The sequence below is a fragment of the Aethalodelphis obliquidens genome, unplaced genomic scaffold (assembly GCF_003676395.1).
Source record: "Aethalodelphis obliquidens isolate GAN/ISIS:26980383/991018 unplaced genomic scaffold, ASM367639v1 scaffold8, whole genome shotgun sequence".
NCBI lineage: Eukaryota > Metazoa > Chordata > Mammalia > Artiodactyla > Delphinidae > Aethalodelphis > Aethalodelphis obliquidens.
The window spans coordinates 61,268,525-61,284,994 of NW_020837952.1; the positions used below are offsets into that span (position 1 = coordinate 61,268,525).

A 16,470-nucleotide genomic window follows, 5' to 3' on the forward strand; every position below is an offset into this window, starting at 1 on the left:
GGGTCTTAAATGTAAGGCCAGAAACTCTTAGAGGAAAACATAGGCAGAACACTCTATGACATAAATCACAGCAAGATCCTTTCTGACCCACCTCCTAGAGTAATGGAAATAAAAACAAAAATAAACAAATGGGACCTAATGAAACTTCAAAGCTTTTGCACAGCAAAGGAAACCATAAACAAGACCAAAAGACAACCCTCAGAATGGGAGAAAATATTTGCAAATGAAGCAACTGACAAAGGATTAATCTCCAGAATTTACAAGCAGCTCATGCAGCTCAATAACAAAAAAACAAACAACCCAATCCAAAAACGGGCAGAAGACCTAAATAGACATTTCTCCAAAGAAGATACACAGACAGCCAACAAACACATGAAAGAATGCTCAACATCATTAATCATTAGAGAAATGCAAGTCAAAACTACAATGAGATATCATCTCACACCAGTCAGAATGGCCATCATCAAAAAATCTAGAAACAATAAATGCTGGAGAGGGTGTGGAGAAAAGGGAACCCTCTTGCACTGTTAGTGGGAATGTAAATTGATACAGCCACTATGGAGAACAGTATGGAGTTTCCTTAAAAAACTAAAAATAAAACTACCATACAACCCAGCAATATCACTACTGGGCATATACCCTGAGAAAACCAAAATTCAAAAAGAGTCATGTACCAAAATGTTCATTGCAGCTCTATTTACAATAGCCCGGAGATGGAAACAACCTAAGTGCCCATCATCGGATGAATGGATAAAGAAGATGTGACACATATATACAATGGAGAATATTACTCAGCCATAAAAAGAAACGAAATTGAGCTATTTGTAATGAGATGGATAGACCTAGAGTCTGTCATACAGAGTGAAGTAAGTCAGAAAGAAAAAGACAAATACCGTATGCTAACACATATATATGGAATTTAAGAAAAAAAAATGTCATGAAGAACCTAGGGGTAAGACAGGAATAAAGACACAGACCTACTGGAGAACGGACTTGAGGTTATTGGGAGGGGGAAGGGTGAGCTGTGACAGGGCGAGAGAGAGCCATGGACATATACACACTAACAAACGTAGTAAGGTAGAGAGCTAGTGGGAAGCAGCCGCATTGCACAGGGATATTGGCTCGGTGCTTTGTGACCGCCTGGAGGGGTGGGATAGGGAGGGTGGGAGGGAGGGAGACGCAAGAGGGAAGACATACAGGAACATGTGTATATGTATAACTGATTCACTTTGTTATAAAGCGGAAACTAACACACCATTGTAAAGCAATTATACCCCAATAAAGATGTTAAAAAAAAAGAAGTGGGTCTTGGCTGGGACTGGAGGAGTTGGGTTTGGACTGGCCAGGAGGTGTGTGTGTGTGGTTTTGAGCTCCGAGCTCGGACTGTGCAGGCTTTCTTGGGGAATCGAGAAGGTTCTCCCTGCAGCGTCTGATATAAGGTCTCTGTGTTCTTCCCCCGCCGTGGGCCCCCTTGTGTCACGATCTCGGTCTGGAGCATGTTTCCCCGACCGTCTGTTCACGTCTTCCCACTCCAGGAAGATGATTTTCACGACTGTGCACTGACCTTGGTGACGGTGGGAAAGGGAGCATTTGTACTCCGCTGGCAGCCAAGTTCACTGATAAACCCATGTGCGTGGAGAGAGTGGCTGAAAGTGCATGAGCCCTAAATCCAGCAAGCCCACTGGGGACGGGCGCTGTTTAAAAAGGGACCTGTACGTGGGTCTGCACTGTGCCGTTGTTTGTGATGGGGTCTGCACTATGGCAAAAAGAAAAAAAAAAGGGAACTTACAAAAAGTGACCGCACTGAAGTGTACTAGACACACATCCTTGACTTTTGGCCCCTGGCCGTTAAGGTGGTGGGTGTGAGGTCATCCATTTTTACTTCGCTTCGGTTCTCCTTACTGTGTTTATTAATCCTTTTGGCCGTTTGGAGTCATCTCAAAATTCTTAAAATCTTGCTTTGTCTCCTTTCCAGGCTTTTCACTGTTATTGTTTCCAACTGATTTGAGAGATAAAATGATTGCTTATTTGTAAACTAGATTTTTCATCTTTGTATGTAATGGCTCCCTTGGGTGACATTTTTAAGTTATGTAAATTGCAAATATGGGAGGACCGGCTATAAAACGCATTCAGTTTAAACTTGACTCCTTGGGAGACCAGATGGGTGAGGCTGCCTACTCAGCCCATCTATCTTTCTCACCCCACCCCCCAATTTTTCTTAGCAGCTTTGCTGACATAAAAACTTCACATATTCAAAGTGTGCAATTGGATGTACACACACGCACGCATGCACACGCACAGACTTGTGAAACCAACAGCACAATCAAATTCCACACCCCTCACCCCAAAGTTTACGTGTGCCCTTTTGTAATCCCTCTTCCCCACCCTCATGCCTCTCTCCCTCCCCAGGTACCACTGATCTGCTGCTCTCTATCATTATCCATCCGTTTGTATTTCCTAGAATTGTATATAAATGGAATCATATAGTATGTCCTCTTTTTAGTCTGACTCCTTTCACTCAGCAAAATTATTTTGAGATTCATCTGCATTGGTAGCATCTACCGAGAGTTCATTTTCTAAAATCCACTGTATGGATTTGCCACAGGTTATCCACGCGATTGACGAACATGCGATTGTTTCCGGGTCTGGCTGTTACAGAGAAAGCTGCCGGGAAAGCTCGTGTACGCACCTCTGTGTGGACAGTGCTTTCACTTCTCGCGGGTGGACAGGAGGGGAACGGGTCATGCTTTTCTGCCTCTTCGCATGTTTTACAATTTGTTATCAGATACCATCCATTGTGAGCTTTGTTGATGATGGAGAATTTTGTATTCACACAACTATTCTTGAGTTTTATTCTGAAATGCAGTTAAGTTACGTGGAAAATGTTGAGCCTTTCAGGTCCTGTGGTTAAGCTTTGTTAGACGGAACCAGAGCAGTGTTGATTCTAGAAGTAATTCTGCCCCAATTCAGAGGCAAAACCCTTTTGAGTATTTTAGCCAGTGCCCCAAGGATTCTGAGATTTTTCCGCCGTGAGTGGTGGTCACGGGACTGCCTCTTAGCCCTCAGTACACTGTTCCCTCTAAGCATTTCAGGTTGCTATTGGAATATCTTTTTTCTTTTTTTCTTTTTGGTCGCACCAAGCGGCGTGTGGGATCTTAGTTCCCCGACCAGGGATTGAACCCGTGCCCTCGGCGGTGAAAGTGCGGAGTCCTAACCGCTGGACCGCAGGGGAATTCCCTGGAGTATCTTTTCTTTTAGGCTCTCTCAGCTGATAGAGCAGAGACATACATGTGTACATACTGACGCATGTATGTACACGTCTGTATTTCTGTGTATAGCTGTCTGTCTCAAGGTCAGGGTAAACGTGGGTTCAGACAGACGTCTGCACCTCTAATCCACCACCACATGGACCACTTCAGCCTCCTCCTGTCGCTTTATCAACGAGCTCACACTCCAACAGTGAGAGACCTGGCCCAGCCATCCATTCAGCCACCATCATTAAATGAACAATTAGTTGTTCATTTCCAGTGCGGTGGCATCAGGACTGCTCACGCAAAGCCCTGTGGGAAACAACTTTGTCGGCTGGGGACAGCGTCCAGGGGCAGCTTTTGCCTTTGGTCTCACAGACTCCATTCGTTTCAAGGTCACTTACACGAATATCTTCAGCGAGGTTTCCTACGAATGTTTCTTACATTTGTGATATAGATTGTATCATCACATTCTGTATGCCATCCTGGAATCTCTGGACCTCTTCAGTTTTTTTTTTTTTTTTTTTTTTTTGGTTCATTTGCACACATTTAAAGTTCACTCTGTACCGTAAACTTCTGTGGATTTTGACAAGTGCATTGTGTCCTGTATTCACCATGACATTTTCATGTGAATAATTTCACCATGTCCAAGAAGCCACTGGGTTTCACCTACTCAACCCTGCCTCCCCGACCCCTACTCCAACCGCTGATTTTTTTTTTACCACTGCTCTATTTCTGCCTTTCCACAAATGTCGGATATTAAGAATCGTATAGTTTGTAGCCTTTGGGGATTGGCCTCACCTATTGAAGCATCTTGGTTGCTTCTGATTTTTGGCAATTAAGAATAATGCTGCTGGGGAATTCCCCCAGCGGTCCAGTGGTTAGGACTCTGTGCTTTCACTGCCGAGGACCTGGGTTCAATCCCTGGTCGGGGAACTAAGATCTCACAGGCCACATGCCACAGCCAAAAAAAAGAGTAAGGCTGCTAAAGCACTATTTACAATAGCCAGGACATGGAAGCAACCTAAATTTCCATTGACGAGGAACGGATAAAGAAGACAATGGAATATTACTCGGTCATTAAAAAGAATGAAATAATGCCATTTGCAGCAACATAGATGGACCTAGAGATTATCACACTAAGTGATATAAGTCAGAGAAAGACAAGTATCGTATGATATCACTTATATGTAGAATCTAAAATACGACACAGGGCTTCCCTGGTGGCGCAGTGGTTGAGAGTCCGCCTGCCGATGCAGGGGACGCGGGTTCTTGCCCCGGTCCAGGAAGATCCCACATGCCGTGGAGCTGCTGGGCCCGTGAGCCATGGCCGCTGAGCCTGCGCGTCCGGAGCCTGTGCTCGGCAACGGGAGAGGCCACAACAGTGAGGGGCCCGCGTACCGCAAAAAAAAAAGAAAGTCCAGCTTCTTTTTTTTTCTTTCATGGATTGTGCTTTTGTGTTGCCCACACGGATTTTTATTCTATATTCTGATGCCATTTACTGAGTTAACAATTACAAAAGGGCTGGAAGCGAGGACGCAAAGAAAGCAATGAATTCTGTGTAGGACACGTCGATTTTGGGCAACTAAGGATAATAAAGCCGCCGCAAGGACCTCTGCTAAGTCCTGAATGGCGGGTTTTTCCTCCAGTTCCGGGGCTTGTCACTATACTTGTAGCGTACAGTTACACCACCCCCTAGATTGTCTAATTGTCGACTATATTGTGCAGTGTTCAATACATTGCACCCTTAAAGCTGTCTGTCCATTTTATCTTTGTGTCAAAAATCTGAGCATGTCGCAGGAGCAACTAAGCCCGTGAGTCACAACTACTGAGCCCACGTACTGCAACTACCAAAGCCCACGTGCCTAGAGCCCGTGCTCCGCAACAAGAGAAGCCACCGCCATGAGAAGCCCGCACACCGCAACGAAGAGTAGCCCCCGCTCGCCGCAACTAGAGAAAGCCTGCGCGCAGCAACAAGACCCAACGCGGCCAAAAATAAATAAATAAATTTATTTAAAAAAAAAAATCTGAGCATGTGGCTAGCATATACTTGAGCTCATTGTTGGTGACATTTAAATGTTAATAAAATAGTATCCCCCGCCTCCGCCCAAAAAAGAAAGGAATAAAGCTGCTGTAACCGTTTGTGTGAACAAGGCTACTTGCAAAGTGGCCTTTTCTGCAGGGCCATGGTTTAGTCCATTTTGTTTTGTTTTTTATGGATTAAAAAGTAAAGTTGTTTCTCAGTTGGGGAGCCCCTTGGGTGGGTGCTGCGGGGATGCCGGCGACGTGGTCACTGTGGGAGCACAGAGGGTGTGCAAGGGCCAGGCCAGGGTGGATGCAGCATGGGAGCCCTGCCCACCAGCTGATGCCTCCCCACTAAATGCCTCACACGTGAACTCAGGTCCTCAGAAAGCGGGTTTCGACATCGGATGGCGAGGCTGTGAATATTCGTAAATCTTCCCCTTGTGTTCCTAGACACCCTCTCACCAGCCTCGAGTCCCTCGTCCATCTCTTACCCTGTGGTTCCTGGCAGCGCCGAGGAATCGTCCAGTGTAGCACTGAACATCGAGTGTAGAATCTGTGGGGACAAAGCCTCGGGCTACCATTACGGAGTTCACGCATGTGAAGGCTGCAAGGTACGGTGGACCCTGGATGGGGAGAAAGGTGGCCTTTCGGGGACTACGTGTGGTTCCTTTTATTTTATACACAAATGTTTGTCACTACTAAGAAAGGTCTGCTCAAGTTGTAGATCAGAAACTGACCCACGTAACACATTCCTTTCTCTCTTTGGAAAGTCTATGGCATATTGCTGGGCTGTTCTTTGTAAGTGACGTAGAGGGTGTGTTCTTTAACAGAAAATAAACCACATTAAAGATGCTCCCTTCATTTGGATGCGAGGTCAGAGAGTTTTGTCCACTTTCTCTCTCCACCCTCATCAGAAGGTCACGGAGGGCAAGGGTTCTCACGACCGTCAGAGATGTCAGGATCCTGCAGCACGTGCTGGGCGACGACCAGCCCCGCGGCTGTGTCCTCCCCGGCTGCTCAGGATCCCCCAGCAGCCCCTTCCTGCACGCCGGGGGCCTGTCCACCCGAACCACGAGCACCCTCGTGTATATCCTTATTCTTGTGCCAGCTCAGCTGGACCTCTAACCAGAGGTGACCCAGAGCCCGCGGTGCAGGGGGTCAGGCCGTGTCCTCCAGCAGAACTACGGAAGGATGACCGGAAAGCAAAGAGGAAAGAGCCCAGTGTAAATATAAACCTTCACAATTTGCCAGCCACATACCTTGAAAAAAACTACTTGCAAAGTGGCCTTTTCTGCAGGGCCATGGTTAGTCACCTTGGTTTCCTTTTGTTTTTTTATGAACTAAATAGTAAAGTTGGTTCTTTACTAAAGTAAAGTTTAAGGTATTTTTATTTGTTTTTGTTTTTGTTTTGTTTTGGTTGTGCCTTAGCACACGGCACACGTGATCTTAGTTCCCCCACCAGGGACGGAACCCATGCCCCTTCAGTGGAAGCGCTAAGTCCTAACCACTGGACTGCCAGAGAAGTCCCTAAGACACTTTTATAAAGAGAAAATTATTTACAACCAGCTGGCTTCCTTTTATTATATAATCTTTGTCCTTTAGAGAGTTAATATTCTCTTACAAAAATTCTTAGAACTTTTTAGTCACAAATATGGATCTGTCCTCAGAAGAGAAAGTCACATTTGTATAAATCTTAGCAAGGCAGAGTCACTCTTCAGGAGACTGTGATTGTGTCTTCCCAGGCCAGGTGAGGACGTGTTGAAATTACTTTGACTTTGGCCTCATTTTATTGTTTTTCATTTTACATGTAATGAAATTTCCAATTTCCAATTTGCCCCAATTACATCAGACTTTCTAGATAAACTGTTTCTCTACATTTCGTTCATTTAAAAAAAGACAATAGGGGCCTCCCTGGTGGCGCAGCGGTTGAGAGTCCGCCTGCCGATGCAGGGGACACGGGTTCGTGCCCTGGTCCGGGAAGAACCCACATGCCGCGGAGCGGCTGGGCCCGTGAGCCATGGCCGCTGAGCCTGCGTGTCCGGAACCTGTGCTCCGCAACGGGAGAGGCCGCAGCAGTGAGAGGCCCGCGTACCGCAAAAAAAAAAAAAAAAAAAAAAAGACAATAAATGAGCAACAGGAAACGTGAATAAAGGAATGACACTGATTCCTCAGTGGCCCATATTCTTTAATAAACTGTACCTCAATCCGCAGGGTTTCTTTCGGAGAACTATTCGGCTAAAGCTGGCATATGACACATGTGACCGTAGCTGCAAGATTCAGAAAAAGAACCGGAATAAGTGCCAGTATTGTCGTTTTCACAAGTGCCTTTCAGTTGGGATGTCCCATAATGGTAGGTAAGGTTGTCTATCGCATTTTCCCCACCCATGCCTCAGTTTACCCCCCTTATCGGGTCGGAACAGACTGTATTTTGAATGAATGTGCTGCAGCATTTAATGCTCGGGTCATTTTGTAACATGATAGCCTAAGAAAAATAAGCCTCGAATAACAGAGATCCAGTAGAACCCTTGGAAATACTGTTAGAAACTTCAGATGGTGCAACTTTGATACAAGATTTTGAAACCCATTGGAGACCACTGGGATGTCTTGATGTTCATGTCATATGTATGAAGCATGTGCCATTGCAAACATGTGACCATGTTATGAATTTAATTATATTCAATCCTACTCCTATTATTTTTTTTTGTTTTGGCCGTGCTGCTCGGCTCTCGGGATCTTAGTTCCCCGACCAGGGATTGAACCTGGGTCCCCCGCAGTGGAAGCTCGGAGTCCTAACCACTGGACCACCAGGGCAGTCCCCATACTCTTATTTTAGAATCTGCCAATTACTACAGGAAAGTGAATTTCAAATAATGTGTTCGTAAGAGTTGCATGTCTACCTTCTGGTAAAAGGAAAAGGTACTATGTTAACTTCTAAGGCTCACTTCCATCTCCTTAACCGAAAGGCTCAATTATGTACCTAACGACATGAAGTGACCTTAAGCCCATCCTACTGATAAAGTGAGTCATGGTGCCACCTTTAATTTCAAGCTTTTTAAAAAGTCCAGGATATATGGGGTTTGACGTTTATTTTCATCTCTCCAAGGGAGAAAGCTGAATAGTGCTGAGAAGTGGATGGTAACTTACCCATGCATGTTTGCTCACAGTCTAACCCGTGGTGTGAACCTTTCGTCCAGCCATTAGTCCTCGTGCCCTGTTTTGTTGTTCATTTCTCTGTGTTTTCCGTTCTTCCGTTTCTCCTCTCCGACCCCCAGCGATTCGTTTTGGACGAATGCCAAGATCGGAAAAAGCAAAATTGAAAGCAGAAATCCTTACATGTGAACATGACCTAGAAAAAAATTCTGAAACCGCAGATCTCAAATCTCTCGCTAAGAGGATTTACGAGGCCTATTTGAAGAACTTCAACATGAACAAGGTTAAGGCCCGGGTCATCCTCGCGGGAAAGGCCAGCAACAATCCGGTAGGTGGCTTTGCCGCTGGTTATTATCGTCTGAAGTGCTTCTTGGGCAACACGTCAGCTAGAGTCGAGGAGGAGGACTGAGGAAGTATGTCCTAAATGCTGAGAAAATCATATTTATCCCCAGCGCAAATGGGAGACAATGCAATGGAAACATTTCCTTCAGAGACTATAAAACGTAGCCCAGCAGCAACTCCCGTCCCATTTGATCCACCTCAGAGCTCCTAGCAACCAAGTTCTTCTAATGACTCTGTAATTAATGCACTCAGAAAGTCTGGTTAATAGTTTACCAGATTCTAGGGTTGCTTCTTAAGTGATTTTGTTTTAATCCCTATTTTAATGCCAGAAAATGAAACTATTCACTTCCCACTCAAAGTGTGCTCTCACATCCTTTCCCCTAAAACTACCTTCTCCTCTCCGACCTCCCCCTTCCTACCCCCTGCCCACCTTCTTTTTCTCCAATGAGAAGGAAATGACATCTCGGGGCTTAGAAAGGGTCCTTTGTTTACAGAAACGTTATTGTCTTTTGGGACAGTTCTGGACCTTCTCGGTAGCAACTAAGATTGCCCCTTGTGGACGCCTACACTTCGCCTCTCCTGCCTGATTCCACCCTGTACCCACCCCACAGTTAGCTAAGCCTCTGTCTCCATTACAGGCCTAATCTCAGAGCTACCTTCAAAGAGGGGGATGGCCCAAGGTTGGCGAATGAAGACGTTTTGCCTTTCTCCTATGAGAGTGGTGAAACAGGTTTCATTTGTCCTAATGAGTAGCTTGAAGCCATCTTTTTTGGGAATTACAAGCTGGAATTTTCAGTCACAGGAAGATAAAGCATCTCACAAGCTACTTACCTTCATGAACAAACCAAACCTCTTTTTTACCGAGTCTTTTCATTCTTGGGTGAATTTTCCAATTCAATAGGCTGAGGTAATTTAGGAGGGTTCAGGCAAACCGTTGTTAAATCATAAAGCCACACCCGTGCTGGGCGGCCCCAGAGGCTCGAAGAAACTCCACCCTAACCCTTTCCAGATCACAAGGGTAAAAGCAAAGTAATCTTTTACCTTTGAATTTCTATCCTGGAAATGATTCGTGTAGCCCCAAATTAAAGCAACCCCAATTTCTGCTCTCTTGGAATCCTTTTAGATCTTGCTGAGTTCTTCTCCATCTCCCTTGGGTTTTCAGAATGCAAAGCAAAGCAAACTTAAAAGTCATCTTGACTCGGAACCAAACAGTCTTGTTTAGTATTAACTCGATTTCCATGGAGTATCCTTCTCACACCCCACTGAGATCCACGCACTCTAAGCAGGAGCCCATCACCCGCGGCCAGAGTTGAAATCTGGACCGTTGAGGGCCATCACACAGTTACTCTGGGAGAGGAATCTGGCTTTTGGTCTTAAGGAAATAAATGATAGACCCATAGTCCAGCACTGGGCGTCACTGAAGAGGAAAAACAGAATTCGGGGTATTGCTGAGAGTCAATTGCTTGCTTCTGCCCACCTCCGAAGCAGAGCATCGCGGGTACCAGTTTGAAAGGGAGTGTCCAGGGCCAGCCACTGCCTTTGACGGCACTGTTTGCTCCTGGGTTCACTTCCCACCCCATTTCCTCTGTATGTTGAAGCATGGCCCTCCTCCCACCTCCCCGCCCAGCCTAGTGCACCCCAGAGCTTGGAGCATCCAGCTTGGGGCCACAGTCTCTGCTCCATCTGTGCTGGGTCAGAGACAGAGCTGCCGGGAGGGGCGGCATCCTGGAATGGCGGCCCCCTCACACCACACCGTGGGGTTTGGCCTGCTGTGTTATATTGAAATATTATACCTATAACTTGTCAGGAGCTTGAAAAACGTACTATTTTGTACTATATCTAGAAGTGTGTAGTAAAACCCACCCAAGAGCTTATTAGATCACTTCATCCAAAGCAATTCTACCAATAAGTCACAATTAAATTTCTCCGAAAAGATGCTGCTGCCGAACTTTTCATAGGAAATGCTGTTTCGATGTGTTTTGGAGATGAATTCTTATAACATCATTAACGCACACAGAACAGTGTCAGGCGTGAGCGAGGGAAATACCTATCAGTTAGGGGAGACTTCTGGTCCTGGCATGGAGTGGTTTTGGGGGCAAGTGGGCATCTTTCTGCCTTGTGCCGTTTAAAAGCTTTACAGTGTGCTTCACCGATTTGAAATGACCACCCGTAACATCAGATATATTCATAGTCAAGCTTGAGCATAAAGAAAATATTCCAAAGTTAAATATAAGCTTCTGGATTTTTAAAATAGTCTAATCAAGAATGTTTCTCAATAAAGTCTGGCAAACTTTCAAGGGTGTCACTCTATAATATCTCTTTGGCTGTGATAAACATGATTTTTCAAATGTTAGCACTTGTTTTGAATTCAGATCGTTTCTAATTTTGCCTGTTCATGAGGCCTGCCTTTTAAAATCCAGGCGATAATTTTATACACATGAAATGAAATATTTCTTACCATTGAAGTCTCCGTTTATGAGAGAATGTTCCACATAAAAATAGTCCAGGGCCAGCGTCCTGGGCGTGTGTCCAGCTTCACAACGCCCCTGCTTAGAGGGCCTCGTGCTGACGTTTAGTGCTCTGTCGCTGTCTTGAAATTCGTAAGCACTTTCGAATAAGGGACCCCACATTGTCATTTTGCACTGGGCCCTGCAAATTGTGTAGCCAGTCTGTGCTAGTCCAAGAGATGTCCTACCAAATAACAACAACAGTATAATAATAATAAGCGTTCTGCAGTCAAACACTGGGAACCACTATTTATGCCAATCCCATTCTTAAAGGTCCACGGTGTACACTCACGTGAAAGACTCTGGTAGACTCTAACTTTATCTAACTCAGTGTTTCTCAAGGGTTTTTTTTGACAACAGGATTCTTTTTTTTTTTTTTTTTTTTAACACCTTTATTTCTGCTGAATGTACTTTTGAAAAGCCAGTGATTTGAATAAAGTCAAGGTGGCCTTATAATATTTTCTGAAATTGAGGGAGTACTGCCACCTGTCCTTTAAAAACATTTTTCTGGGGCTTCCCTGGTGGCGCAGTGGTTGAGAGTCCGCCTGCCGATCAGGGGACGCGGGTTCGTGTCCTGGTCCGGGAAGATCCCACATGCTGCGGAGCGGCTGGGCCTGTGAGCCATGGCCGCTGAGCCTGTGCGTCCAGAGCCTATACTCCGCAACGGGAAAGGCCACAACAGTGAGAGGCCCACGTACTGCAAAAAAAAAAAAAAAAAAAAAAAAAAAAAAAAAAAAAACATTTTTCTGGTCCATCCTGTAAACGTTAATACTTTAAATCCGAGCTCCAACTTCCTGTGAAGCAGAACTGCCCCCAGACTTTCTCAAAACAGTGGTAAATCTGGCCTGCTTTTAATTTATTTATTTATTTTTGGCTGTGTTGGGTCTTCGTTGCTGCGCGCAGGCTTTCTCTAGTTGCGGCGAGCGGGGGCTACTCTTCGTTGCGGTGCACGGGCTTCTCATTGTGGTGGCTTCTCTTGTTGCAGAGCACGGGCTCTAGGCGCGTGGGCTTCAGTAGTTGTGGCATGTAGGCTCAGTAGTTGTGGCTTGTGGGCTCTAGAGCGCAGGCTCAGCAGTTGTGGCGCACGGGCTTAGTTGTTCTGCAGCATGTGGGATCTTCTTAGACCAGGGCTTGAACCCATGTCCCCTGCATTGGCAGGTGGGTTCTTAACCACTGGGCCACCGGGAAGTTCTGGCCTGCTTTTAAAGTCTTTGGAGAGAGACAGTTTTACTCTTCCTTCATCAAACTTGAGATCGTTAGAAATTGGGCTTTGAGTTCTGTATTCAGAATGTTTTCAGTCATTCACAGATAATTTTAAAAATATTCCCTTTCCTCAGATGTGAAATCAGATCTTTTTTTTTTTTGTCCAACACTATCTTGCAAATTCTAATTCTGTTTAAACATTTCGTAGGCAATGCATCACATTATCCCAACACACCCACCTCTGTACCAGGTATACCCAGCAGGTTCCCAGAAGATGGCTTTGTGCTGATTCCTCCTGATGCTCTTGTGAGCCCAGAAATAGGGCACACGTCGTGCCATGGGCACAGAGGCACTGTCAGTGATGTGTTTTGCCCACTGGCAGAGTGATTCTTAAAATCACTGGGCTTCTTATACACTCAGTGTTTATCCAGTGGGGATCGAAAATAATGCCTCAGCCCACTTCATTATTGGTCTGTAGAACACATTAAGGCTCAGAGAGATCCCTCAGAGCCTGCCATTTATTCCGCTCCGCACACAGAGCTGGCACAAAGTTTGGCCAGCAGCGGTATCTGTGCCCATTCTTCTAAGCCCCGCCAGATACATCATCGCTTCTGAGCACGTTGGCTTCAAATAACATGGCCAACCATCTCTTCCTTCCTCTGCTAGATCTTTATAAAATGGCAGGAACGGTGGGTTTAGATGCAAATGGGAAGGCCACATTTAGGGAGCTGCCATGGGGATTCGGTATTTGTCTCAGAACATGGAGCAGTGGTGGGAAGATTTCAGTCTCCTGTACCGGGAAACGAGGGTCCTTCAAGGCTTTCCAGTTTACCCCCCAAGAGCAAGGGTTTAACGATGCTCGTTTGTTTACTTCCACACAAATGCCAACGTTCTGACTTGTATTTACTTACATGCCAAATTTATTCATTCAACAGTCAGCGTCGGATAATGATGATTATCTGCGAAGTTCATAAAATGGCAAAATTAAGAATTATTGTAATTACTGGCTATTGCAGTAGTATTTGGGAATTTAGAGGACATTATAAAATATTTAAAGTGCTTTGCTAATATTCTCTTTCTTGTTAGCTTTATTGCCAAAATCAGTACTTCACTTTTTTTTTTTTTTTGGCCATGCTACACGGCATATGGGATCTTAGTTCCCCGACCAGGGATCAAACCTGTGCCCCCTACAGTGGAAGCATGGAGTCCTAACCACTGGACAGCCAGGGAATTCCCAGAACTTCACTTTCTTAGCAATGAAATCCCCACCCAGTTTTAGGCGCCGATGATTATTCTCTTACTGATTTATATTGTCCTCTATTAAATGTCTTCTTGTCCCCAACTAATTTTGAGGTTGTTTAAGGATGAGGACTGTGTTTTGTACATAATTTGATTCTCGACAGGTGGCTGGAATACTGCAGCTACTCATCATTTTCTTGATAATTAAGCAGACAGCTTGTCGCCAATCACCCGACTTATTCCGGTGTTTTTCTTTTCAGCCTTTTGTCATACACGACATGGAGACGTTATGTATGGCCGAGAAGACTCTCGTGGCCAAGTTGGTGGCCAACGGCATCCAGAACAAGGAGGCAGAGGTCCGCATCTTCCACTGCTGCCAGTGCACGTCTGTGGAGACGGTCACGGAGCTCACGGAATTCGCCAAGTCCATCCCGGGGTTCGCAAACTTGGACTTGAACGACCAAGTCACTTTGCTGAAATACGGAGTTTACGAGGCCATATTTGCAATGCTGTCTTCTGTGATGAATAAAGACGGGATGCTGGTAGCATATGGAAATGGTTTTATAACTCGTGAATTTCTAAAAAGCCTAAGAAAACCATTTTGTGATATCATGGAGCCCAAGTTCGATTTTGCAATGAAGTTTAATGCACTGGAGCTGGACGACAGTGATATTTCCCTTTTTGTGGCTGCTATAATTTGCTGTGGAGGTAAGTTATTGACTTCACCTGCTGGTGCTGTGGCAATCACAGCCTCCCACCTAGGGAATCTGGCGGTGGTAAATCCGACGTGAGTAGGGTGGAGCCAGCACTGTAGGGGAGGAGGGTGTCCGAGCCCCACATTGCCACTAACCAGAATTCAGTGAGAATGATATCAATATCATATCATACTATAGCATATGTTATTGTTTTCTGTTTCAGAGCTTTTATTTTTTAAAATTTTTATTTTATATTGGAGTATAGTTGATTTACAACGTTGTGTTAGTTTCAGGTGTATAGTGAAGTGATTCAGCTATACATATACGTATATCTATTCTTTTTCAGATTCTTTTCCCATTTAGGTTTTTACAGAATACTGAGTAGAGTTCCTTGTGCTATACAGCAGGTCCGTGTTGATTATCTACTTTATATATAGCAGTGTGTATATGTTAATCCCAAACTTCATGTTATTATATATAAACACATTTGTAAAGTATAAATGTTCTATCTGTAATTACATGAATATATATTTATTTAGAATATAATGGAAGATTAGGTATCATTAATAATTATAATGTAATTATATCTAGTATATCTAATATCTATTATATATCAGATATAATTGTAATAATATTATAATGTATGGTGTATAATATCATCATATACAGTTGGCCCTCCACATCTGTGGGTTCTGCATTTGCAGATTCAACCAACTGCGGATTGAAAACATTCAGAAAAAAACACTTCCAGAAAATTCCAAAAACGAAACTTGAATTTACCACACACCGGCAACCATTTACGTGGCATTTACATTGTGTTAGGTATTACAAGTAATCTAGAGATCACTAAAGTGCACGGGAGAATGTGCGTAGGTTATATGCCATTTTATATACGGGACTTGAGCGTCCGTGGATTTTGGCGTCTTGGGGGGGTCCTGCAACCAATCCCCCCCAGATCCCAAGGGACGACAGTGTTATAATTATGTTATCATCATATTATATCCATATTACAGACAGTATTCTATAAAGTCATACAGATGTTAGTACAGTTGCTGTCTCCATTGGTACATTTATGCTATTTCATAATGAAAACTATCTGTAGCTCACGGTCTGTGACTGCAAAGTGTGCTTTGCCAAAGGAAGTGGATCCCAGTGCAGGAGAATCTAGGCCTCTGTACGGGGCAGCTGGCCCTGCGGTCCCCAGGCTTTTGGCTCGGTGTCACGTTCCTTTAAATAGCCCTGTCCTGGGTCTAAGGTCAACCCTCTACTGTAAACTCGGCTGACCCCACCCAGCCTTAGGGGAGACCGAAGGGGCCACCGCCTCCTCAAGCTGCCTGAAGCTGTACTGTCCGCCGCGAGTCCCTCACTCGCGGAACTGAGGCTGTGGCCACAGTCGCCCGGACTCTGGACGTGGAGCTGGGGGAGGGTGGCCCAGCTCCACGAGGTCCGTCCTTCTGACCGTCCAGCTGGGCACAGGTGGAGGAAGTCCTGTGCTCTGGCAAAAAGCACAGAATGTGATCCACCACCGTCCTTTGCGCGCTCAAGATGCCGTGTTGTGGGGAGAGCGACGCACAGCTATTTATAAGTAGTATGACAGTTTTATAAAAGAAATTTTAATCACAGATCAGAAAAATGTCTGGTGAGGTATACATGAAATCTGTATGACGGGGTTAAAATTATGAGGGGGGGTTCACTTACTATTTTTTAAAATCTCTCTCTTTAAAAACTTAGTCATTATTTTATAACCAAAAAAAGAAAAAAGAAAAATCCACATGACGAGCAACACCTTTGAAAATCCTAGTGATGCACATGGGACTCTAGAGAGAGCCCTGCCTACTGAATATGGAGGGTGGGGGCTGATCTTCTGGAACAAGGGCAGGATGCATGGATCTGAGCTGTCCCGGGAAGTCTGGTGTCTGTGTCTGAGCCGCCCCGGGAGGACACCTGGTGTCCACATCACCCTTCCTGCCCCAAGCCTCAGGCCTCCCCTCGCTGGGTTACCTCAGCGTCCTCCCGTATCCATCCTCCGATTCCCTGCCCCAAGCCTCAGGCCTCCCCTCT

At 45.1% G+C, this 16,470-nt stretch overlaps 1 protein-coding gene across 4 annotated transcripts in view; it reads left to right on the forward strand.

The window, feature by feature from the left end:
• PPARA (peroxisome proliferator activated receptor alpha) overlaps nucleotides 1-16,470 on the forward strand; it is a 75,726-nt gene that overhangs the window by 50,756 nt on the left and 8,500 nt on the right. For all 4 annotated transcript variants that reach the window (XM_027107983.1, XM_027107982.1, XM_027107984.1 and 1 more), the window contains exons 4-7: nucleotides 5,724-5,884; nucleotides 7,485-7,623; nucleotides 8,546-8,751; nucleotides 13,975-14,422. In XM_027107983.1, coding sequence (XP_026963784.1) covers nucleotides 5,724-5,884; nucleotides 7,485-7,623; nucleotides 8,546-8,751; nucleotides 13,975-14,422 — 954 coding nt within the window. The remainder of the gene's footprint in view (nucleotides 1-5,723; nucleotides 5,885-7,484; nucleotides 7,624-8,545; nucleotides 8,752-13,974; nucleotides 14,423-16,470) is intronic.